At 45.9% G+C, this 25,510-nt stretch overlaps 3 protein-coding genes across 3 annotated transcripts; 2 read left to right on the top strand and 1 right to left on the bottom strand.

The window, feature by feature from the left end:
* Positions 1-27: 27 nt before the first annotated feature.
* LOC307057959 (DNA-dependent metalloprotease SPRTN-like) lies at positions 28-11,104 on the top strand (the record flags this gene model as incomplete). Its single annotated transcript, XM_079711248.1, has 6 exons — positions 28-171; positions 399-688; positions 1,694-1,793; positions 5,995-6,123; positions 9,281-9,548; positions 10,931-11,104. 6 exons carry the CDS (start codon positions 28-30, stop codon positions 10,969-10,971), a joined length of 972 nt encoding a protein of 323 aa, XP_079567374.1. The 3' UTR covers positions 10,972-11,104.
* A 967-nt stretch (positions 11,105-12,071) lies between these two features.
* Positions 12,072-13,567, bottom strand: LOC307057948 (exocyst complex component 8-like; the record flags this gene model as incomplete). The annotated part of the gene is given in 3 exon segments (XM_079711242.1): positions 12,072-12,210; positions 12,212-13,203; positions 13,205-13,567. Coding segments are annotated over 3 exon segments (1,494 nt in total).
* Positions 13,568-13,691: 124 nt separating this feature from the next.
* LOC307057937 (DNA-dependent metalloprotease SPRTN-like) lies at positions 13,692-25,219 on the top strand (the record flags this gene model as incomplete). The annotated part of the gene is made up of 6 exons (XM_079711237.1): positions 13,692-13,835; positions 14,062-14,351; positions 15,357-15,456; positions 19,658-19,786; positions 22,945-23,212; positions 24,459-25,219. The coding sequence occupies 6 exons, from the start codon at positions 13,692-13,694 to the stop codon at positions 25,217-25,219; spliced, it is 1,692 nt and encodes a 563-aa protein (XP_079567363.1).
* Positions 25,220-25,510: the final 291 nt, after the last annotated feature.

Raw genomic sequence — 25,510 nt, 5'->3', positions numbered from 1 at the left:
AGTAGGCTGGAAGAGAGGCGAGTACGCATGCGCCCGGGTATGAACTTCAGGCACTGCGCCTACGCAAGAGGCCGGGCGCAGGCGCGCCGCCTGCGCAGCAGCGCCAGCGGCCTAGGGCGCATGCGCCGGAGAAGCTACTGCGGAAGCCAGTGGAGGGCGGGGCAGAGAGACGTAGGTACTGCGTCACAATCGAGCGTAACGTTGAAGGTTGACTTGACTTGCGAACCGTGAAGGCGGGACCAGGTTTCTGAAACCTGCCTCCGGGAGCCCACTGGGAGGTGCTGTCATGGTGAGTTCTTTTTTTTTTTTTTTGGCGTCTGGGACAAGTTCCGTTTTCGAGGCAGTTTGCCTGAGTCTCGCGAAATCGGCGGGCTGACCCGCGGGCCGGTATCTCCTAGGAGGAGCTCGACCCGGCGGCCGTCCGAGGCTCCGGGACGTGGAGTCCCCCGGCCTGGACCTCGGCAGCCACGGATGAGGACCTGGCTTTGGCGCTGCGGCTTCAGGAGGAGTGGAACTTGCAGGTCTCGGAGCGCGATCCGGCCCAGGAGCCCCTGTCTCTGGTGGACGCGGCCTGGGAGCTGCTGGACCCCACCCCCGATTTGCAGGCCCTGTTTGTGCAGTTCAACGACCGTTTCTTCTGGGGCCTTCTGGGGGCGGTCGAGGTGAAGTGGAGCACGCGAATGACGCTGTGAGTCCCGAGCCGGCCGGGGGCGGGAGGCGCCGGCGGCCTCAGCCCGCGCTCTGGAGCTGGGGGCAGGCGGCCCCTCGGTCCTGTGTCCCTTCCCTGCCCTTCTCTGTCCCGCCCAGATAGCGTCAGGGGAGCCCTGTGGCCCACCCCGCGGCGGTTTGTCTTGTAAGGGGACGTTCCTTGGCGTTAGGACGATGAGTTGACCCTTTTCTGATAGGGCTTACGGGAGCGCTTTGGGACCCAGGCGGGAGAAGCAGCCGAAAGCTGCGCCTGAGAAAGGAGGCCGGGGCCGCGACTTGCTTTCTTCCCCGGGACGCGTGTAGTCCCTGCCGGGCTCGGCGGGTACCGCCGCTGGGCCGTGAGCTCGCGGGTCAGGGTGGCTAAGGGGCTGGCGTTTCCCTACTTCTGGGTCCAGGGGATCTTCGGGGGGGGCGGGGGGGGGCGCCTCAAAGCAGCCCTTTCGGCACGCCGAGCCCGGGAAAAGCGGCTCCAGGTAACCTGCTCCTGCATACGAACGGAGTTGGGAAGTTGACAGTGCGGTTCGAGGCCACCGCGCTTGCTCTTGGATGGAGGCGAAGCGCCCTGAAGTAAGACATGAAGGTGTGAGACGTTTGTCTGTTTCTAGTGCCCTGCTGCCGCGTATGTGGGTTTCCTCGATACTTCTGGACACAGGCTGCTGGAGACTTGGCCGTCACGGCCACCGACGACGGACCGACGGTGGCGTGTAGGGAGGAGGCAGGGAGCGGCAGAACGGGACGACCTTCTTGGAGCTCTTACGGCCCGGCTGGGGTTCGGGGAGTCCCTGCTGCTCGCCTGCCTCCCTAACTGGCGCGAAAGGCAGGGACCGCCCCGCCGAGCGGCTGCGCGTGCGCTCTCGAAAGAGAGCCCGCCCCAGAGCCCACTCAGTCTGGACCGTGCGAGAAGGAATCGGCGGTTGCCCTTTCCCGTCCGCTTCCCTTTCGCGTATCTTTGCTAAGCGACCTTTTTGTGGTGGTTGTTTTCCAGGAGCGCTGGGATATGCACTTACGAAGGCAGGGGCGGAATGTGTTCCATCCGACTCAGTGAACCCCTCTTAAAGTTGAGACCAAGAAAGGATCTTGTGGAGGTATTCTTTGCGTGAACCCGATGCTTAGCTCAGTAATTTAGAAACGCTTGTTACCGGTTTAGACTGCTGTAAATTAACTTGTGCACGTGAAGAAGAAAAAACCCGTTTTCCCTCACTGAGAACTTTTATTGTGGGGCAAATAATAGTGATTACCTTATATTCTTATCGTGTTTCGAAGATAGAGGCTTTCAGGTACGTCACCCAATTTGATCTTTACCGGTATCCTGATTATGTTCAGGGTGTGTTCTCATTTTTACAAAAGAGATAATCAAGGTTCAGAGAGGCAAAGTGGTTGGTTTAGAAGCAGAGAAAAACTTAGGATCCAGATCTTTGTATTGAGACACACAGATTCTCCTGTGTTCAGCCGCCATGGTGTCCTCCCAGGACGTGTAGCTGAGCTGGCAGAACAAAGCAGCGTGAGGGCACACTGCGTATCTAGAGCTAGTGGTCACTCCTGCTAGCAAAACGGAGCCGTGGGAGCTGTCAGAGTATGTTTAGTGGAGTCGAATAGTTGCCTGAAGATCCCCAAGATACAGCAGCCAGTGTGAGTGGTCTTGCCCCAATTATATCACCTGCAACGTATGCACTAGAGGGCATAGGTGGTAGAGGTTGGATGGGAAATAAGTTAAAACATGCTTGGAAATATGTTTTTAAGGATAATAAAAGGTAATGGGTTTCACAACAACGGGAATGTACTTAGCACTACTGAACCGTACACTTAAAATGGTTAAGGTGGTAAATTTTATGTTACTTTTTTTTTTACCACAGTTTTAAAAAGGTAAGTAGCCACTAAATGTAAAATGGTACAACAGAAATAACTCAATTAATAAGAAAGAAAGGAATAAAGGAACAAAGCCCAGATCAAACAAAGAGAAAGGTGCACATAAAAACAGCAGTTACTATGTTAAATGTACATGGACTAAACACTCCAGTTAAAAACATGAAACGACCTCCTAGATTAACAGACATGCTTAAAATAAAGACACATGTTAAATATAAAAGGATGAGAAAAAGCATATATCATCCAAATACTAGACAACAGAAAGCTGTTATGGCTTTATTGGTATTAGTTGAAAGATTTTAAGGGGGGGAGTTTTACGAGAAAAAAGGGAGACATTTTATAATGATAGAATAATCTATTAAATAAAAACACATAATGACCCTAAAAGTAATAGCATAGCTTTAAACGACATGAAGCATCAATTAGCAGAAACAAAAAGAGAAATAATCCACAGTCATAGTTGCAGATGTTAACACAACTCCATTGGTAATTAAATGAATAAGCAGAAAAAAAAACATAGTAAAAATTAAAAAAAAAAAAAGTTGAACAATATGATTAACCAGATCAATCTTACCAGGAGCCCTAGTTGGAACAGCCCTAACTGAAAACTGCTTAATGAATATTTGTTGCATAAATGATTAAATTAACACGTGGACAGTTTTTTTTCTTTTTAAGGTAATGGGCAAGAAGAAAATGGGAAATAGGTGCTAATGCTTCAAGTGAGCATTTGCTGTTGGCAGAAAGTTCTAACATCAGATCAGGAAGGTGGACAGAGGAAGAATAGGGGGACTCTGGCCCGTATTGAAAGTAGCTGCCTAAATTACAATCAGTAGGATTCAGAAAAGGAAAAGACTTAAACTGGTTGAGGAGGTCAAGAAAAGCTTCAGAGATGTGGATTTTATTACTAGTAACATCACCACGCCTACTGTGTGCTGGACTAACCTGGTTATTCTAGTGTTTGCCTTTACCACAGCCCTGCAAGATTAGGATATCTCCATTTAAAGGGTGAGGAGCAAGTTGTAACTTGTCCAGGGTCACGTGGATAATGAATACCAGATCCTTGCTTTAGGCTCTGGTTTCCCTGGCCCTAAAGCTCTTGTCCTGTCCCCTTAAAACTGTTACTACTGCAAACTAAAACATGGGGGTGAGCCTGACAGGACAGATTGGATTCTCACATGTACACATAGTAGAGGAGACTGTCTTGGCAGAAGGAATGGGAGTGCTGTGAACAAAAGCGAGGCCACTAAACTTACGGCATGTTTAGGACCAGAAGTAGTTGTTTTGGGCCAGATATAGAACAGTGGTGGGAAATAGAAGTATTTGGTATTTTAGGCTCTACATGTTGTGTAGAGCCTAAATGTGGAAAATGGTAGATATATAAAAATAGAAGTGTTCAGTATAATGCCATGTCCCATTTTCGAGATGTGTTTAAATTGGACCAAAAATCAGAAACCTAAGTAGTGTCTCCTTTCTGAGAATAGTTATCATTATTTTAGAATGTTGAGAGACGTCTGAAATGTAGAATGGCCTTTGACTCTAAGTCTCAATAGGGTGGCATTTTCTTGAAGAGATAGAGTTGATAATTTTAAAAGGGATGGTTTCATAATAACCAAGTTAAAATGTTTGATTCTCCCATTTTGCTGTTCAGCATAATTTTGTAAGACTAAAATTCATTAATGCCAGTCTAGTTCTTCTGATGGAAATTCTTTTTTTCACAAAACTATGGAGGATTATGAAAAAGGTATGCTTTTAAAGACATTTATGATTTTCACTTTTTGTATTCACTTTTTTTTAGACTAAAGTATGAAATAGCAGCCCTAAGTGCTTTTGTTAACTTTGCACCTAAACTACTGCATCCTTGGTGTGGAATGAGCAGGTTTTACTGCTTGTTTTAAATTTTTACATGATTCAGAATCCCAAAACTATAGAGAGCTGTACACAAAGAAATCTTGATCTCCCCCATCCCTCTATTCTGAACTCTCTCCCTACTAAAGGATACTGTTATTAGTTTCTTTTTTCTATCGTTGTTCTGTTTTGCCAATATTTATATCCACTCTTATCCCCTCCCCACCACATAGCATACTTCTTTTTTTTTTTTTTTTTAAGATGTTGGGTGTAGGAATTTATTAATTAATTTATTTATTTTTGCTGTGTTGGGTCTTCATTTCTGTGTAAGGGCTTTCTCTAATTGTGGCAAGCGGGGGCCACTCTTCATCGCGGTGCGCGGGCCTCTCACTATCACGGCCTCTCTCGTTGTGGAGCACAAGCTTTAGACGCGCAGGCTCAGTAGTTGTGGCTCACGGGCCTAGTTGCTCCGTGGCATGTGGGATCCTCCCAGACCAGGGCTCGAACCCGTATCCCCTGCATTAGCAGGCAGATTCTCAACCACTGCGCCACCAGGGAAGCCCAGCATACTTCTTATACAAAATTCTGTGTATACTCTTCTGTACTTTGCCTTTTTTCATTAAAATGATACAGTCTGTAGCCTCCTCCAAATCATTTCACAGAGAAATTTTTCTTTCTTTTTTATGGCTGCATGGAATTCATTATGTGGCTGTTCTTTCAACAAGGCCCCTATTGCTAAGCACTGTTCTCACTCTTCTGCTTTTGTAAGCAGTGCCACCGAGAAAATACCTCATATGTACAGCCTTTCATTTTAGTCTGGGTATTGCTGAGTTCAACGATAAATGGATTTGTAATTTTGTTAGATGTTATCAAATTCTCCTCCCCAGGGAGAGGAGAATTTGTACCATTTTGCACTCCTACCAGTGATACATGGGAGTGCTTATTTTCCCTTAGCTTTACTAATGGTGTCAAACTTTAGGAGTTTTAACCAATCTTGATAAGCAAGAAGTGGTATACTAATGTATTAATTTGCATTTCTGTTTTTATAAATGACGTTGAACGTTTTTCACATGTTTATGGATCATATGTGTTTCATTTTCTCTGACCTGTCCGTGACATTTGCCTATTTTAAAATTGGATTGTTGGTCATTTCCCTGTGGACTTTTAGGAGTTCTTTATATTTTAGGAATTAATAGGCTGTGAGATGGTTGCACATATATTTTTCTGAGTTTCTTTTTTCGCTTACTTATAAAATTTTTTCCCCATACAGAATTTTTTAATTTTCATATAGTTGAATTTGTCAGTCTTTTCTACTGGATTTTGATTAACAATTAAAAAGTCTTTCTTGGAACAGGAGTTCTTAGCCTGGGACCTACAGAGCTTTGGATATTATAGAGGCAAAGTTTTGTGAATGAGTGCTTATGTAAGTTTTCTAGAAAGATCGTTCATGACTTTGTTCAGTATCTGAACGGAGCCTGTGATCCAAAGAAGGTTAAGACCCCAGGTAGAGTAAGAAAATGCATTTTTATTTTCAAAAGCACCGTAACAAATTAATTTGACTGTTCTCTGTTTCAGACCCTCTTGCATGAAATGATACATGCCTATTTATTTGTCACGAATAACGATAAAGATCGGGACGGGCACGGTCCGGAGTTTTGTAAACATATGCATCGCATCAATCGCCTGACGGGAGCCAATATAACGGTATATAAAGCCACACACATTTATGATCTTCAGTAGTTATTTATTCAGTACTTCCTGAAAATAGAGAACTGGGTAGAAACGAATGCTATGTTTGAGGATTTTCCACAGCAGGTGAACGGCCCAGAGAAGCGGCCTGGCTTGTCGAGGACCACGTAGGCGAAGGGCGGCCACTCCAGCGGTACCCTGGTGCCTCCAGCCACAACTAGGGCAGCATGTTGCACAGGGTTACTGCAGGCCTGCATACTTCTCTTCTGGACTACTACAGTCCGCTCCTAATTTTGTTGCCTCATTGTCGTGTCCTTCTCCAGTCCCATATTCTGCTACCATTTCATATGTCATTCCCTTCATCAGAAGTCTTTGATTCGTATTTCTGCATGATATTGTAGGAGGTGGCAGAGCCTGGGGTCAAAAAAGCAGGAGGAGTCAGGTTGCTTGCGTCCAGACGCTGGCGCCACTGATTCACTGTGGCACCCGCTGATTTCTTCTACGCTTCAGTTTACTCACGTGAAAGGAGGGTAATGACAGCACCTACTTGTTGGGTCCTGTGAGGCTTAGAGGAAGTACGTGCAAAACGTTTTAGCACAGTTTGAGTACTCATTAAATATTAGTTGTTTTTGTTACTACTGATTCATTTTTTCATATAACCTTGCTCTTCCCTTTCTCTTACCTTCTGCAACCCCCCTGCTTATGTCTTAACGTTTCTAACTGGACTTTGCACCTCCGTGCCTGTCCTCATATACCCTCTTCCTAAAATATGCCACTTCTCCTATTTTCTGTCAAGATGATCTCCATCTTTACAGTGAGATACAACTTCTCCCTCCTCAGAACCTGCTCAGCAGATATTGAACCTTTTACACTATTTTATTCTGCTTTCATACCTCTCACGGGGTGGCTCTTGCCTATCTTTACATACCTCTGCATGAGATGTGTAATGCAGTGCCTCTGCAGGCGCTTAGCAAATATGGAATTGAATGGAACCAAACAGAAATATTAATTCCTACAAAGATTAAATGCCTCGGTGTGTTTAGATATTTCCTTCCTTTAAAAGGCAATAAAGGGGCTTCCCTGGTGGCGCAGTGGTTGAGAGTCCGCCTGCCGATTCAGGGGACACGGGTTCGTGCCCCGGTCCGGGAAGATCCCACATGCCGCTGAGCCTGCGCGTCCGGAGCGTGTGCTCGGCAGCGGGAGAGGCCACAGCAGTGAGAGGCCCGCGTACCCCCCCCCAAAAGCGATAAAGGCCAGTGTGATGGAAAGCGAGAAGTGCTCTCCCTCCGTGTATTATTTTCTAGCCGTCAGTTTAATTTTCTAGAGAGCTCATTTTTTTTTTTTTTTTTTTTTTTTCTGTACGCGGGCCTCTCACTGTTGTGGCCTCTCCCGTTGCGGAGCACAGGCTCCGGACGCGCAGGCTCAGCGGCCATGGCTCACGGGCCCAGCCGCTCCGCGGCATGTGGGATATTCCCGGACCGGGGCACGAACCCGCGTCGCCTGCATCATCACGCGGACTCTCAACCACTGCGCAACGAGGGAAGCCCGAGAGCTCATTTAATTACTGGACAGAGTTCCTTCAACATCAGGGAAGTGGCTTGCATTAACACAGTCACATAAAATCCAGATTAGCAAAAGAATTAGGAGTTGCTAGTGTAAAAGACTTTGAGTTTCTTCATCAGAATTCACACTTTAAGCAGAATCCTAGTATACCTCCTGTTCAGTTGGAAGAGGATATGCCCTTTTACCTTGGATGTCTGTGTGTTTTCATCTAGGAGGTTTTATCAAGTGGACACCCCTTGCTTTCACGGGTTACATCATGTTATAGCACACTCCACAGGGCATCCACTTTGAGAACAATTTTATTTTAGTGACTACATTGTTAAAAAGTTACATCCCCAGGTTATAGGAATTACAGAAGTTGGAAGCAAAACAGATCCAGTTCGCTGTGGTCTTTGCCGCTGAATTGTTAAGCGGGGTGTTCTCAACATGAGAGAGCGGGCAGGTCTTACAGCCCTCCTCGCTCCCAGACCCTCTGTTCTCCAGTCTCTTGTGCACCTACTATAATTTGCGTTGTTTGCGTGCTTGCCAAATAATAGAGTTTGTTTGCTTATAATGGAGAGATGGTGATTATGAAACTATTTATCTGTAGAGTTCTAGAAAGCTTAGCATTCTTTCCCACAAGGGGACTTTACTAAAGAGTTAAATGCCTTGGTTTAAACAAACAAAACAAAACTCATATGCTGTTGCTCCTTATCTTATATAAATAGTAATGTTTCACTGAGAGGACAGGAGGAAAAGGTGCTCAGGCATTCGGGAGTATCAATTTCAAATGGTGCCCTGCCTGCCATCCTCAGTACTGCCGAGGTGGGAGGGCTAGCCGTCCTGTCTGTCTCCTGCTTAGGTTCTAAGTAAGATTTCATCTAGAGGGTGAAACACACGGATCCTGTTGAAGGACTGAAAAGCACATTTACAGAGAATTTTATTTGACGCAATGAAGCTTTTCACTCAGTCGGCAAACACTGAGCACCTTCCCTGTGCCAGGCCGGTAATAGCCACTAGGGGTACAGGCTGAGGACATTCAAGTCCTGGAGAGCTTTTCACCTATAGTCAGATAAAATGACAGCCCGAACGCTTATTAGGAAGAAGTGGGCGGAGCCGGGCACATGTGCAGGGCGGGTTTGACAGACGCTTCATGAGACCTGGGGCTTCTGTTTGGGTCCAGCATTTACAGGAAACAGTCCTCAGGACCCTTTGGTTACTTACAGGGGAAGATTTCAGCTTGGCAGTGGGAACAATTCTTATTTACTACAGCATTATATAAAATCTTGTCTTTATCCTAGTTTTTCATCGTTTAGAAATAGGGTTTCTAAAACTTTTAGCATTTATAGAAGCTTTTTGGTTTTTTTAATTTTCTTCTCTTCTAGTCTCACCTTTTTCTATCTTTACACAGTTTATGAAGCACTAAATTAAGTGCTGCTGTTTCCCATTAAAATGAACTTTTGAAGAGAAGCTAAATATCGTTACTGTCTTTCCCAAAACACAGCTTCAGAAAGCTCTGGGAAACTGGAAAGTTAAAAAAGGGGGCAGGGGGCTGCTTATATATTGCTTATATATTTTCTTACACTTGTTAACCTGCCTACTTAATGCTGACAACTTTGTCTCGACCCAGGAGCACCATACTTTCTACGAGGAGGTGAATGAGTACCGGCAACACTGGTGGCGCTGCAATGGGCCGTGTCAGCACAAGCAGCCATATTACGGCTACGTGTTACGCGCCACCAACAGGGCACCCTCTGCTCGTGATTACTGGTGGGCTGAGCACCAGAAAACCTGTGGAGGCACCTACATAAAAATCAAGGAACCAGAGAGCTACTCAAAAAAACGCGAAGGAAAAACAAAACTAGGAAAGCAGCCAGTATCAGAAGCAGAGAATAAAGGTAACTCTGCTTATATTCTTCCAGCTTTTCCACGGCTGTGGCTGTAACGCAAAGACAGTACTGTCCATCAGAGAACTGGCATTAGATAAGCTTAAGGATTGTTTCTAGTGTAGACATTTTCAAGTGCGGACTTAAGGGAAAAAAAAAAATCCCATTGTCCATGAAATGATGGTAGAAAAATATCCTCTGCTGTATATAGATGTGAGTAAAAGTAGAAGTAGTTTCCACTGTTAAAATTTGAGGGTAAAGTCCCTTTCCCTATCCTGACTCACTGGGTCATTAGGATAGAAACAGAAGGCAAAAAGATTGTCAAAATGAAAACAGTAATTCAGATAACAATGCCCGGAACGTAAGTCCTAGCTACACCCCTTCCTATCAGTTGGAGTCTATCCAAGTGACTTCTGTTGATGTACGTATTTTCATTGGGAGAATGGGAAAAGGATATGACATGTATTACGCTAGTGCTTCACCTTCAGGATTTACCCCTTTCCTGTGCAGTTCAGTTACTGCCTTTTTTTTTTTAATTTTTTTTAGCTCTATAATCTCACTTTTTTTTTAAAGTCTTTATTGAATTTGTTACAGTATTGTTTCTGTTATATGTTTTGGTTTTTTGGCCAGGAGGCATGTGGGATATTAGCTCCCTGACCAGGGATCAAACCTGCACCCCTTGCATTGGAAGGCAAAGTCTTAACCACTGGACCGCCAGGGAAGCCCCTAGAGTAACTGCCTTTTGAAGGGGTAACAAGGTTACTAAAGTTAATGCTTCTTCCCTTGGGAAGTTGTGGATTGGATGTGATGAGGACTCTCAGACATATGCTGTATTTGTCATATCTGAAGTGTTTATTAGTTAAATTGAGAAGCTATAGAAGAATTTACGTGGAGAGATTATGCCCTCAATTTTGTGAGTTGGGAAGATAAGAATGCGGTAGCAGATTTTCCCTTTCTGGAATGACACTTAAGAATACTAAAAGCAATTTTCAAGGTAAAAGTTACTTTGCTGTTGATGTTTGCGTGATAGAACTGCTTATCTAAATATGAGAGGGTGTTTTTGTCCTTTATGTTTTCTCAGTACCACAGCTTTCTGACTGCTGAGGATTGTCTGTCTCCCATTAGTAGATAATTACAACGTAGCTCTAATGCAGAACAGAAGTAGTATTTCCTCATTTGGAAAAGCTATCCATAGCTTAATGTTTGTTATGGTATTGATTTTGAGCCAAGGAAGAATCTTATTTGCTTCTTTTGCAGGTAAACCGAACAGAGGGGAGACACAGTTAATCCCTTTCAGTGGGAAAGAGTATGTTCTAGGGGGAGCCAGCAATTCGCCTTCATCTGGGAAATGTATCACCTCACATGCTGTTAAAACCCAGGATCTTTTAAATCAGGACCATTCAGCAAATGCCTTAAGACCCAATTCAAAACGTGAGGTGACATCTGTTCAGAATGGCTCAAGTGGGAAAACTTCCCTAGTCTCTGCTGCTCTCAGTTCCAGTCACCAAGGTGTTTTAAGCAGCTACTTCTCGGGAGTGTCGGTCTCCAAGCATAAGGCTTTCGGAAGCGTGAGTGGGTTTCCGACGAAAAGCCCCACGGTTGGTGACACCACTAAAAGCTCGGTCTCTTCTAGTTCTCAAAGGAGGGTGACGTCTTCTAAGGTATCCCTAAGAAATCCTTTAAAAGTGGAATCGATATCTGTGACTGCACCCCAGGATGCAGGTGGGCCTGAAGATGAATTACCAAGTAAACGAGGCAGGCTCGAAGACAGGACTGTTTGTTTTGTTTTGTTTTGTTTTTTATAAATTTATTTATTTGGGGCTGTGTTGGGTCTTCGCTTCTGTGCGAGGGCTTTCTGTAGTTGCGGCGAGTGGGGGCCACTCCTCATCACGGTGCGCAGGCCTCTCACCATTTCGGCCTCTCTTGCTGCGGAGCACAGGCTCCAGACGCGCAGGTTCAGCAGTTGTGGCTCATGGGCCCAGTTGCTCCGCGGCATGTGGGATCTTCCCAGACCAGGGCTCGAACCCGTGTCCCATGAATTAGCAGGCAGACTCTCAACCACTGCACCACCAGGGAAGCCCCAGGACTGTTTCTGACAACTTTTTTATCGCGAAAGAGCAAACACGGAGTGGTGGTAACGATCCAAAGTGTGGCTCACGTCCTACAGCTGCAACGCAGAATGCCAGCAGTTCATCTAGTCAGAGCAAAGTGGTTCAGTGTCCTGTTTGTCAGGGTGAAGTTTTGGAGTCTCAGATTAACGAGCACTTGGACTGGTGCCTTGAAGGTGATAGCCTCCAAGTCAAAAGCTGAAAAAAATCTCTGAAAAATGAATGGGTCTCACATGTCCCACCCATATTACCTCATAGCAGTGTCAGCCACTCAGGAATTCCTGGTTAGTGCTAAGATTTGCAGATTATAACCTAGTTCACCCATATTAAATGTTCTATTTTATATATATATATATGAGATTGTTATTTAAAATATTTTATGTCTAAAGGTGCTATAATTCACTCTTACGTATACTGTAGCCGAAGTCTACATGTCCAAGGCTGACCTCACCCAGACCACAAAGGCAGAGTAGCAGCCACTGTCGGTGCCCGCAAAGTTCGTCTCTAATTCCCTGGTGGTCTCCAGAAGGCTGGTAAAGAAGACGTGGCAGAGCTTATGAATGTAAAGTGGCACCTTCAATGCGAAGCTGGCATATTGCAGTATGCACAGCTGCTGCCCTGTTTCTCAAAAACAGCTCACAAGCCTTCGTGTACTGGCCAAGCCGGATTAGCTGAGAAACCGCCCGGCGGGTAGCCTTGGGACCACCTCTCAGGGACCGATCCGGGGAGAGTTCAAACACTAGCACCTCAGTGAGCTGGCGGACACGCTCGTCCACTCTGGCCCTTAGTTCTTTTACAGGAGGTGGGCTGGGCTTATCTTCCAGGTAACGGTTCAATTTATCCAGCAGGTCGACGGCCCCTTCAAAGTCCCTCTGGGCAATACAGACATCCAGGTCTTCAGGCAATTCCTGGATCCATTCCACTGAGAGGTCCACCTTCTCTTCTTCTGCCTCGGGAACAGCTGGTTCGCCGTCGTCTTCGTCCTCAAATGGGTTGCCAGCCTTGGAAGTCACCTGCGGTGGCCCTCGAGGGGCAGCTGCCTCCTCCTGCCCCCTGCGTCTTTTTTCACTGAGGGCCCTCTTGGTTTCCTCCAGCACTTCCAGCCACTCTCGTTTGATTTTTGCGTTTTCCGCTTGAAAAATACGGCTCTCGGGAAACATGAGCAGCTTGAACATGTCCTTCATGGGCGGGTTGTCCTTGACATTGACCACGGCCAAACCATCCAGGGGATAGAGGGCGTTGTAGCGATACATCCCCCGCCGCTGTGGCAGCCAGGTGGCCACCAGCAAACAGTCGTTCATGAGAAAGCCGTGCACCCGCTGCAGCTGGGCCATGTGGTCCGCCTCGTATTCCACCAGGTCCCCGTTGTACACCAGGTACTGTCCCGGCGTCTCCAGCAGGTGCCTGCAACCTTCCACCTTCTCAAGCAGGGTGGTGAGAGTGCGCTGCTTTCCTTCCTCGCCTGGCCCAGAACTGTCGCGGGAGGCGCCCCCGGGGCTGGGGAAAAAGCCAGCCTGGCCCCGGAGGTGGTCGCGGCCCCCCGCGCCGCCTCCCCCCTCCGGAGGAGGCGGCGGCGGCCCCCGCGGCGGCGGCGGCGGCAGCCGGCAGTAGGGTAAGCGGGATGCTCTCTAGGCTGCTCTTCTGCTCGGTCAGCAGGTGGCTGAGCTGATACATCTCGCTCTCCAGGTAGAAGATCTCGCGGGCCGTCTCTATGAACTGCCGGTAGTTCTGGTAGACGTTGCGCTTCAGGTTCTGCGCCGTCTCCTCCGCCAGCGCCTGGATGCGCTGCCGGTGCTCCTGCAGGTCTCGGTCTCCGTCCGACTGCTGCGAGAGCTGCTTCACGTACAGCCGCGCCTCAAAGCCGCCCGACTCCAGCTGCCGCCGCAGGCGGCTCGCCCCGCTGTCTGACATCGCCATCGCCATTTCCGTCCGGGACTCACGCAGTCCCTGTCACTATCGCCGTCGCCGGTGCCGCTGCTGTCGAGGCCCACCCAACCGGGTCCAACTGAAGGGCTGCGGAAGCAGGCTAGAAGAGAGACGAGTACGCATGCGCCCGGGTATGACCTTCAGGCACTGCGCCTACGCAAGAGGCCGGGCGCAGGCGCGCCGCCTGCGCAGCAGCGCCAGCGGCCTAGGGCGCATGCGCCGGAGAAGCTACTGCGGAAGCCAGTGGAGGGCGGGGCAGAGAGACGTAGGTACTGCGTCACAGTCGAGCGTAACGTTGACCGTTGACTTTACTTGTGAACCGTGAAGCCGGGACCAGGTTTCTGAAACCTGCCTCCGGGAGCCCACTGGGAGGTGCTGTCATGGTGAGTTCTTTTTTTTTTTTTTGGCGTCTGGGACAAGTTCCGTTTTCGAGGCAGTTTGCCTGAGTCTCGCGAAATCGGCGGGCTGACCCGCGGGCCGGTATCTCCTAGGAGGAGCTCGACCCGGCGGCCGTCCGAGGCTCCGGGACGTGGAGTCCCCCGGCCTGGACCTCGGCAGCCACGGATGAGGACCTGGCTTTGGCGCTGCGGCTTCAGGAGGAGTGGAACTTGCAGGTCTCGGAGCGCGATCCGGCCCAGGAGCCCCTGTCTCTGGTGGACGCGGCCTGGGAGCTGCTGGACCCCACCCCCGATTTGCAGGCCCTGTTTGTGCAGTTCAACGACCGTTTCTTCTGGGGCCTTCTGGGGGCGGTTGAGGTGAAGTGGAGCACGCGAATGACGCTGTGAGTCCCGAGCCGGCCGGGGGCGTGGGGCGCCGGCGGCCTCAGCCCGGGCTCTGGAGCTGGGGGCAGGCGGCCCCTCGGTCCTGTGTCCCTTCCCTGCCCTTCTCTGTCCCGCCCAGATAGCGTCAGGGGAGCCCTGTGGCCCACCCCGCGGCGGTTTGTCTTGTAAGGGGACGTTCCTTGGCGTTAGGACGATGAGTTGACCCTTTTCTGATAGGGCTTACGGGAGCGCTTTGGGACCCAGGCGGGAGAAGCAGCCGAAAGCTGCGCCTGAGAAAGGAGGCCGGGGCCGCGACTTGCTTTCTTCCCCGGGACGCGTGTAGTCCCTGCCGGGCTCGGCGGGTACCGCCGCTGGGCCGTGAGCTCGCGGGTCAGGGTGGCTAAGGGGCTGGCGTTTCCCTACTTCTGGGTCCAGGGGATCTTCGGGGGGGGCGGGGGGGGGCGCCTCAAAGCAGCCCTTTCGGCACGCCGAGCCCGGGAAAAGCGGCTCCAGGTAACCTGCTCCTGCATACGAACGGAGTTGGGAAGTTGACAGTGCGGTTCGAGGCCACCGCGCTTGCTCTTGGATGGAGGCGAAGCGCCCTGAAGTAAGACATGAAGGTGTGAGACGTTTGTCTGTTTCTAGTGCCCTGCTGCCGCGTATGTGGGTTTCCTCGATACTTCTGGACACAGGCTGCTGGAGACTTGGCCGTCACGGCCACCGACGACGGACCGACGGTGGCGTGTAGGGAGGAGGCAGGGAGCGGCAGAACGGGACGACCTTCTTGGAGCTCTTACGGCCCGGCTGGGGTTCGGGGAGTCCCTGCTGCTCGCCTGCCTCCCTAACTGGCGCGAAAGGCAGGGACCGCCCCGCCGAGCGGCTGCGCGTGCGCTCTCGAAAGAGAGCCCGCCCCAGAGCCCACTCAGTCTGGACCGTGCGAGAAGGAATCGGCGGTTGCCCTTTCCCGTCCGCTTCCCTTTCGCGTATCTTTGCTAAGCGACCTTTTTGTGGTGGTTGTTTTCCAGGAGCGCTGGGATATGCACTTACGAAGGCAGGGGCGGAATGTGTTCCATCCGACTCAGTGAACCCCTCTTAAAGTTGAGACCAAGAAAGGATCTTGTGGAGGTATTCTTTGCGTGAACCCGATGCTTAGCTCAGTAATTTAGAAACGCTTGTTACCGGTTTAGACTGCTGTAAATTAACTTGTGCACGTGAAGAAGAAAAAACCCGTTTTCCCTCACTGAGAACTTTTATTGTGGGGCAAATAATAGTGATTACCTTATATTCTTATCGTGTTTCGAAGATAGAGGCTTTCAGGTACGTCACCCAATTTGATCTTTACCGGTATCCTGATTATGTTCAGGGTGTGTTCTCATTTTTACAAAAGAGATAATCAAGGTTCAGAGAGGCAAAGTGGTTGGTTTAGAAGCAGAGAAAAACTTAGGATCCAGATCTTTGTATTGAGACACACAGATTCTCCTGTGTTCAGCCGCCATGGTGTCCTCCCAGGACGTGTAGCTGAGCTGGCAGAACAAAGCAGCGTGAGGGCACACTGCGTATCTAGAGCTAGTGGTCACTCCTGCTAGCAAAACGGAGCCGTGGGAGCTGTCAGAGTATGTTTAGTGGAGTCGAATAGTTGCCTGAAGATCCCCAAGATACAGCAGCCAGTGTGAGTGGTCTTGCCCCAATTATATCACCTGCAACGTATGCACTAGAGGGCATAGGTGGTAGAGGTTGGATGGGAAATAAGTTAAAACATGCTTGGAAATATGTTTTTAAGGATAATAAAAGGTAATGGGTTTCACAACAACGGGAATGTACTTAGCACTACTGAACCGTACACTTAAAATGGTTAAGGTGGTAAATTTTATGTTACTTTTTTTTTTACCACAGTTTTAAAAAGGTAAGTAGCCACTAAATGTAAAATGGTACAACAGAAATAACTCAATTAATAAGAAAGAAAGGAATAAAGGAACAAAGCCCAGATCAAACAAAGAGAAAGGTGCACATAAAAACAGCAGTTACTATGTTAAATGTACATGGACTAAACACTCCAGTTAAAAACATGAAACGACCTCCTAGATTAACAGACATGCTTAAAATAAAGACACATGTTAAATATAAAAGGATGAGAAAAAGCATATATCATCCAAATACTAGACAACAGAAAGCTGTTATGGCTTTATTGGTATTAGTTGAAAGATTTTAAGGGGGGGAGTTTTACGAGAAAAAAGGGAGACATTTTATAATGATAGAATAATCTATTAAATAAAAACACATAATGACCCTAAAAGTAATAGCATAGCTTTAAACGACATGAAGCATCAATTAGCAGAAACAAAAAGAGAAATAATCCACAGTCATAGTTGCAGATGTTAACACAACTCCATTGGTAATTAAATGAATAAGCAGAAAAAAAAACATAGTAAAAATTAAAAAAAAAAAAAGTTGAACAATATGATTAACCAGATCAATCTTACCAGGAGCCCTAGTTGGAACAGCCCTAACTGAAAACTGCTTAATGAATATTTGTTGCATAAATGATTAAATTAACACGTGGACAGTTTTTTTTCTTTTTAAGGTAATGGGCAAGAAGAAAATGGGAAATAGGTGCTAATGCTTCAAGTGAGCATTTGCTGTTGGCAGAAAGTTCTAACATCAGATCAGGAAGGTGGACAGAGGAAGAATAGGGGGACTCTGGCCCGTATTGAAAGTAGCTGCCTAAATTACAATCAGTAGGATTCAGAAAAGGAAAAGACTTAAACTGGTTGAGGAGGTCAAGAAAAGCTTCAGAGATGTGGATTTTATTACTAGTAACATCACCACGCCTACTGTGTGCTGGACTAACCTGGTTATTCTAGTGTTTGCCTTTACCACAGCCCTGCAAGATTAGGATATCTCCATTTAAAGGGTGAGGAGCAAGTTGTAACTTGTCCAGGGTCACGTGGATAATGAATACCAGATCCTTGCTTTAGGCTCTGGTTTCCCTGGCCCTAAAGCTCTTGTCCTGTCCCCTTAAAACTGTTACTACTGCAAACTAAAACATGGGGGTGAGCCTGACAGGACAGATTGGATTCTCACATGTACACATAGTAGAGGAGACTGTCTTGGCAGAAGGAATGGGAGTGCTGTGAACAAAAGCGAGGCCACTAAACTTACGGCATGTTTAGGACCAGAAGTAGTTGTTTTGGGCCAGATATAGAACAGTGGTGGGAAATAGAAGTATTTGGTATTTTAGGCTCTACATGTTGTGTAGAGCCTAAATGTGGAAAATGGTAGATATATAAAAATAGAAGTGTTCAGTATAATGCCATGTCCCATTTTCGAGATGTGTTTAAATTGGACCAAAAATCAGAAACCTAAGTAGTGTCTCCTTTCTGAGAATAGTTATCATTATTTTAGAATGTTGAGAGACGTCTGAAATGTAGAATGGCCTTTGACTCTAAGTCTCAATAGGGTGGCATTTTCTTGAAGAGATAGAGTTGATAATTTTAAAAGGGATGGTTTCATAATAACCAAGTTAAAATGTTTGATTCTCCCATTTTGCTGTTCAGCATAATTTTGTAAGACTAAAATTCATTAATGCCAGTCTAGTTCTTCTGATGGAAATTCTTTTTTTCACAAAACTATGGAGGATTATGAAAAAGGTATGCTTTTAAAGACATTTATGATTTTCACTTTTTGTATTCACTTTTTTTTAGACTAAAGTATGAAATAGCAGCCCTAAGTGCTTTTGTTAACTTTGCACCTAAACTACTGCATCCTTGGTGTGGAATGAGCAGGTTTTACTGCTTGTTTTAAATTTTTACATGATTCAGAATCCCAAAACTATAGAGAGCTGTACACAAAGAAATCTTGATCTCCCCCATCCCTCTATTCTGAACTCTCTCCCTACTAAAGGATACTGTTATTAGTTTCTTTTTTCTATCGTTGTTCTGTTTTGCCAATATTTATATCCACTCTTATCCCCTCCCCACCACATAGCATACTTCTTTTTTTTTTTTTTTTTAAGATGTTGGGTGTAGGAATTTATTAATTAATTTATTTATTTTTGCTGTGTTGGGTCTTCATTTCTGTGTAAGGGCTTTCTCTAATTGTGGCAAGCGGGGGCCACTCTTCATCGCGGTGCGCGGGCCTCTCACTATCACGGCCTCTCTCGTTGTGGAGCACAAGCTTTAGACGCGCAGGCTCAGTAGTTGTGGCTCACGGGCCTAGTTGCTCCGTGGCATGTGGGATCCTCCCAGACCAGGGCTCGAACCCGTATCCCCTGCATTAGCAGGCAGATTCTCAACCACTGCGCCACCAGGGAAGCCCAGCATACTTCTTATACAAAATTCTGTGTATACTCTTCTGTACTTTGCCTTTTTTCATTAAAATGATACAGTCTGTAGCCTCCTCCAAATCATTTCACAGAGAAATTTTTCTTTCTTTTTTATGGCTGCATGGAATTCATTATGTGGCTGTTCTTTCAACAAGGCCCCTATTGCTAAGCACTGTTCTCACTCTTCTGCTTTTGTAAGCAGTGCCACCGAGAAAATACCTCATATGTACAGCCTTTCATTTTAGTCTGGGTATTGCTGAGTTCAACGATAAATGGATTTGTAATTTTGTTAGATGTTATCAAATTCTCCTCCCCAGGGAGAGGAGAATTTGTACCATTTTGCACTCCTACCAGTGATACATGGGAGTGCTTATTTTCCCTTAGCTTTACTAATGGTGTCAAACTTTAGGAGTTTTAACCAATCTTGATAAGCAAGAAGTGGTATACTAATGTATTAATTTGCATTTCTGTTTTTATAAATGACGTTGAACGTTTTTCACATGTTTATGGATCATATGTGTTTCATTTTCTCTGACCTGTCTGTGACATTTGCCTATTTTAAAATTGGATTGTTGGTCATTTCCCTGTGGACTTTTAGGAGTTCTTTATATTTTAGGAATTAATAGGCTGTGAGATGGTTGCACATATATTTTTCTGAGTTTCTTTTTTCGCTTACTTATAAAATTTTTTCCCCATACAGAATTTTTTAATTTTCATATAGTTGAATTTGTCAGTCTTTTCTACTGGATTTTGATTAACAATTAAAAAGTCTTTCTTGGAACAGGAGTTCTTAGCCTGGGACCTACAGAGCTTTGGATATTATAGAGGCAAAGTTTTGTGAATGAGTGCTTATGTAAGTTTTCTAGAAAGATCGTTCATGACTTTGTTCAGTATCTGAACGGAGCCTGTGATCCAAAGAAGGTTAAGACCCCAGGTAGAGTAAGAAAATGCATTTTTATTTTCAAAAGCACCGTAACAAATTAATTTGACTGTTCTCTGTTTCAGACCCTCTTGCATGAAATGATACATGCCTATTTATTTGTCACGAATAACGATAAAGATCGGGACGGGCACGGTCCGGAGTTTTGTAAACATATGCATCGCATCAATCGCCTGACGGGAGCCAATATAACGGTATATAAAGCCACACACATTTATGATCTTCAGTAGTTATTTATTCAGTACTTCCTGAAAATAGAGAACTGGGTAGAAACGAATGCTATGTTTGAGGATTTTCCACAGCAGGTGAACGGCCCAGAGAAGCGGCCTGGCTTGTCGAGGACCACGTAGGCGAAGGGCGGCCACTCCAGCGGTACCCTGGTGCCTCCAGCCACAACTAGGGCAGCATGTTGCACAGGGTTACTGCAGGCCTGCATACCTCTCTTCTGGACTACTACAGTCCGCTCCTAATTTTGTTGCCTCATTGTCGTGTCCTTCTCCAGTCCCATATTCTGCTACCATTTCATATGTCATTCCCTTCATCAGAAGTCTTTGATTCGTATTTCTGCATGATATTGTAGGAGGTGGCAGAGCCTGGGGTCAAAAAAGCAGGAGGAGTCAGGTTGCTTGCGTCCAGACGCTGGCGCCACTGATTCACTGTGGCACCCGCTGATTTCTTCTACGCTTCAGTTTACTCACGTGAAAGGAGGGTAATGACAGCACCTACTTGTTGGGTCCTGTGAGGCTTAGAGGAAGTACGTGCAAAACGTTTTAGCACAGTTTGAGTACTCATTAAATATTAGTTGTTTTTGTTACTACTGATTCATTTTTTCAGATAACCTCGCTCTTCCCTTTCTCTTACCTTCTGCAACCCCCTCTGCTTATGTCTTAACGTTTCTAACTGGACTTTGCACCTCCGTGCCTGTCCTCATATACCCTCTTCCTAAAATATGCCACTTCTCCTATTTTCTGTCAAGATGATCTCCATCTTTACAGTGAGATACAACTTCTCCCTCCTCAGAACCTGCTCAGCAGATATTGAACCTTTTACACTATTTTATTCTGCTTTCATACCTCTCACGGGGTGGCTCTTGCCTATCTTTACATACCTCTGCATGAGATGTGTAATGCAGTGCCTCTGCAGGCGCTTAGCAAATATGGAATTGAATGGAACCAAACAGAAATATTAATTCCTACAAAGATTAAATGCCTCGGTGTGTTTAGATATTTCCTTCCTTTAAAAGGCAATAAAGGGGCTTCCCTGGTGGCGCAGTGGTTGAGAGTCCGCCTGCCGATTCAGGGGACACGGGTTCGTGCCCCGGTCCGGGAAGATCCCACATGCCGCTGAGCCTGCGCGTCCGGAGCGTGTGCTCGGCAGCGGGAGAGGCCACAGCAGTGAGAGGCCCGCGTACCCCCCCCAAAAAGCGATAAAGGCCAGTGTGATGGAAAGCGAGAAGTGCTCTCCCTCCGTGTATTATTTTGTAGCCGTCAGTTTAATTTTCTAGAGAGCTCATTTTTTTTTTTTTTCTTTCTGTACGCGGGCCTCTCACTGTTGTGGCCTCTCCCGTTGCGGAGCACAGGCTCCGGACGCGCAGGCTCAGCGGCCATGGCTCACGGGCCCAGCCGCTCCGCGGCATGTGGGATATTCCCGGACCGGGGCACGAACCCGCGTCGCCTGCATCATCACGCGGACTCTCAACCACTGCGCAACGAGGGAAGCCCGAGAGCTCATTTAATTACTGGACAGAGTTCCTTCAACATCAGGGAAGTGGCTTGCATTAACACAGTCACATAAAATCCAGATTAGCAAAAGAATTAGGAGTTGCTAGTGTAAAAGACTTTGAGTTTCTTCATCAGAATTCACACTTTAAGCAGAATCCTAGTATACCTCCTGTTCAGTTGGAAGAGGATATGCCCTTTTACCTTGGATGTCTGTGTGTTTTCATCTAGGAGGTTTTATCAAGTGGACACCCCTTGCTTTCACGGGTTACATCATGTTATAGCACACTCCACAGGGCATCCACTTTGAGAACAATTTTATTTTAGTGACTACATTGTTAAAAAGTTACATCCCCATGTTATAGGAATTACAGAAGTTGGAAGCAAAACAGATCCAGTTCGCTGTGGTCTTTGCCGCTGAATTGTTAAGCGGGGTGTTCTCAACATGAGAGAGCGGGCAGGTCTTACAGCCCTCCTCGCTCCCAGACCCTCTGTTCTCCAGTCTCTTGTGCACCTACTATAATTTGCGTTGTTTGCATGCTTGTCAAATAATAGAGTTTGTTTGCTTATAATGGAGAGATGGTGATTATGAAACTATTTATCTGTAGAGTTCTAGAAAGCTTAGCATTCTTTCCCACAAGGGGACTTTACTAAAGAGTTAAATGCCTTGGTTTAAACAAACAAAACAAAACTCATATGCTGTTGCTCCTTATCTTATATAAATAGTAATGTTTCACTGAGAGGACAGGAGAAAAAGGTGCTCAGGCATTCGGGAGTATCAATTTCAAATGGTGCCCTGCCTGCCATCCTCAGTACTGCCGAGGTGGGAGGGCTAGCCGTCCTGTCTGTCTCCTGCTTAGGTTCTAAGTAAGATTTCATCTAGAGGGTGAAACACACGGATCCTGTTGAAGGACTGAAAAGCACATTTACAGAGAATTTTATTTGACGCAATGAAGCTTTTCACTCAGTCGGCAAACACTGAGCACCTTCCCTGTGCCAGGCCGGTAATAGCCACTAGGGGTACAGGCTGAGGACATTCAAGTCCTGGAGAGCTTTTCACCTATAGTCAGATAAAATGACAGCCCGAACGCTTATTAGGAAGAAGTGGGCGGAGCCGGGCACATGTGCAGGGCGGGTTTGACAGACGCTTCATGAGACCTGGGGCTTGTGTTTGGGTCCAGCATTTACAGGAAACAGTCCTCAGGACCCTTTGGTTACTTACAGGGGAAGATTTCAGCTTGGCAGTGGGAACAATTCTTATTTACTACAGCATTATATAAAATCTTGTCTTTATCCTAGTTTTTCATCGTTTAGAAATGGGGTTTCTAAAACTTTTAGCATTTATAGAAGCTTTTTGGTTTTTTTATTTTTAATTTTCTTCTCTTCTAGTCTCACCTTTTTCTATCTTTACACAGTTTATGAAGCACTAAATTAAGTGCTGCTGTTTCCCATTAAAATGAACTTTTGAAGAGAAGCTAAATATTGTTACTGTCTTTCCCAAAACACAGCTTCAGAAAGCTCTGGGAAACTGGAAAGTTAAAAAGGGGGGCAGGGGGCTGCTTATATATTGCTTATATATTTTCTTACACTTGTTAACCTGCCTACTTAATGCTGACAACTTTGTCTCGACCCAGGAGCACCATACTTTTTACGAGGAGGTGAATGAGTACCGGCAACACTGGTGGCGCTGCAATGGGCCGTGTCAGCACAAGCAGCCATATTACGGCTACGTGTTACGCGCCACCAACAGGGCACCCTCTGCTCGTGATTACTGGTGGGCTGAGCACCAGAAAACCTGTGGAGGCACCTACATAAAAATCAAGGAACCAGAGAGCTACTCAAAAAAACGCGAAGGAAAAACAAAACTAGGAAAGCAGCCAGTATCAGAAGCAGAGAATAAAGGTAACTCTGCTTATATTCTTCCAGCTTTTCCACGGCTGTGGCTGTAACGCAAAGACAGTACTGTCCATCAGAGAACTGGCATTAGATAAGCTTAAGGATTGTTTCTAGTGTAGACATTTTCAAGTGCGGACTTAAGGGAAAAAAAAAAATCCCATTGTCCATGAAATGATGGTAGAAAAATATCCTCTGCTGTATATAGATGTGAGTAAAAGTAGAAGTAGTTTCCACTGTTAAAATTTGAGGGTAAAGTCCCTTTCCCTATCCTGACTCACTGGGTCATTAGGATAGAAACAGAAGGCAAAAAGATTGTCAAAATGAAAACAGTAATTCAGATAACAATGCCCGGAACGTAAGTCCTAGCTACACCCCTTCCTATCAGTTGGAGTCTATCCAAGTGACTTCTGTTGATGTACGTATTTTCATTGGGAGAATGGGAAAAGGATATGACATGTATTACGCTAGTGCTTCACCTTCAGGATTTACCCCTTTCCTGTGCAGTTCAGTTACTGCCTTTTTTTTTTTAATTTTTTTTAGCTCTATAATCTCACTTTTTTTTTAAAGTCTTTATTGAATTTGTTACAGTATTGTTTCTGTTATATGTTTTGGTTTTTTGGCCAGGAGGCATGTGGGATATTAGCTCCCTGACCAGGGATCAAACCTGCACCCCTTGCATTGGAAGGCAAAGTCTTAACCACTGGACCGCCAGGGAAGCCCCTAGAGTAACTGCCTTTTGAAGGGGTAACAAGGTTACTAAAGTTAATGCTTCTTCCCTTGGGAAGTTGTGGATTGGATGTGATGAGGACTCTCAGACATATGCTGTATTTGTCATATCTGAAGTGTTTATTAGTTAAGTTGAGAAGCTATAGAAGAATTTACGTGGAGAGATTATGCCCTCAATTTTGTGAGTTGGGAAGATAAGAATGCGGTAGCAGATTTTCCCTTTCTGGGATAACACTTAAGAATACTAAAAGCAATTTTCAAGGTAAAAGTTACTTTGCTGTTGATGTTTGCGTGATAGAACTGCTTATCTAAATATGAGAGGGTGTTTTTGTCCTTTATGTTTTCTCAGTACCACAGCTTTCTGACTGCTGAGGATTGTCTGTCTCCCATTAGTAGATAATTACAACGTAGCTCTAATGCAGAACAGAAGTAGTATTTCCTCATTTGGAAAAGCTATCCATTAGCTTAATGTTTGTTATGGTATTGATTTTGAGCCAAGGAAGAATCTTATTTGCTTCTTTTGCAGGTAAACCGAACAGAGGGGAGACACAGTTAATCCCTTTCAGTGGGAAAGAGTATGTTCTAGGGGGAGCCAGCAATTCGCCTTCATCTGGGAAATGTATCACCTCACATGCTGTTAAAACCCAGGATCTTTTAAATCAGGACCATTCAGCAAATGCCTTAAGACCCAATTCAAAACGTGAGGTGACATCTGTTCAGAATGGCTCAAGTGGGAAAACTTCCCTAGTCTCTGCTGCTCTCAGTTCCAGTCACCAAGGTGTTTTAAGCAGCTACTTCTCGGGAGTGTCGGTCTCCAAGCACAAGGCTTTCGGAAGTGTGAGTGGGTTTCCGACGAAAAGCCCCACGGTTGGTGACACCACTAAAAGCTCGGTCTCTTCTAGTTCTCAAAGGAGGGTGACGTCTTCTAAGGTATCCCTAAGAAATCCTTTAAAAGTGGAATCGATATCTGTGACTGCACCCCAGGATGCAGGTGGGCCTGAAGATGAATTACCAAGTAAACGACGCAGGCTCGAAGACAGGACTGTTTTTGACAATTTTTTTATCGCGAAAGAGCAAACACGGAGTGGTGGTAACGATCCAAAGTGTGGCTCACGTCCTACAGCTGCAACGCAGAATGCCAGCAGTTCATCTAGTCAGAGCAAAGTGGTTCACTGTCCTGTTTGTCAGAATGAAGTTTTGGAGTCTCAGATTAACGAGCACTTGGACTGGTGCCTTGAAAGTGATAGCCTCCAAGTCAGAAAGGCTCAAGTGGGAAAACTTCCCTAGTCTCTGCTGCTTGGACACATACATGTATAATTTTTAGATACTTTTGTCCTTTCTTTTAAAAGTATTTAAATCTTAATCTTTTTATTTGCATATTTTCCTTAAAATAGTCAGTGAGGAATCCTGTCAGGTGTTTGGTTAAATTGAATATTCCTTTATTAATATTAAAACTCATTCCCAGAACTGGTAATATTCATAGTATCGGACATATTGACCAAAAATACAACCTAGTTGTTTTCCCGTACTCAAGGTTTTTGGTTTTTCTTTTTTTTCTTCAAAATTTTAATAGGAAAT

Source organism: Hyperoodon ampullatus, assembly GCF_949752795.1.
Source record: "Hyperoodon ampullatus genome assembly, chromosome: 1".
Lineage (NCBI taxonomy): Eukaryota > Metazoa > Chordata > Mammalia > Artiodactyla > Ziphiidae > Hyperoodon > Hyperoodon ampullatus.
Note: the sequence above shows the minus strand (reverse complement) of the source record. Positions and strands in the feature narration are given on the sequence as shown.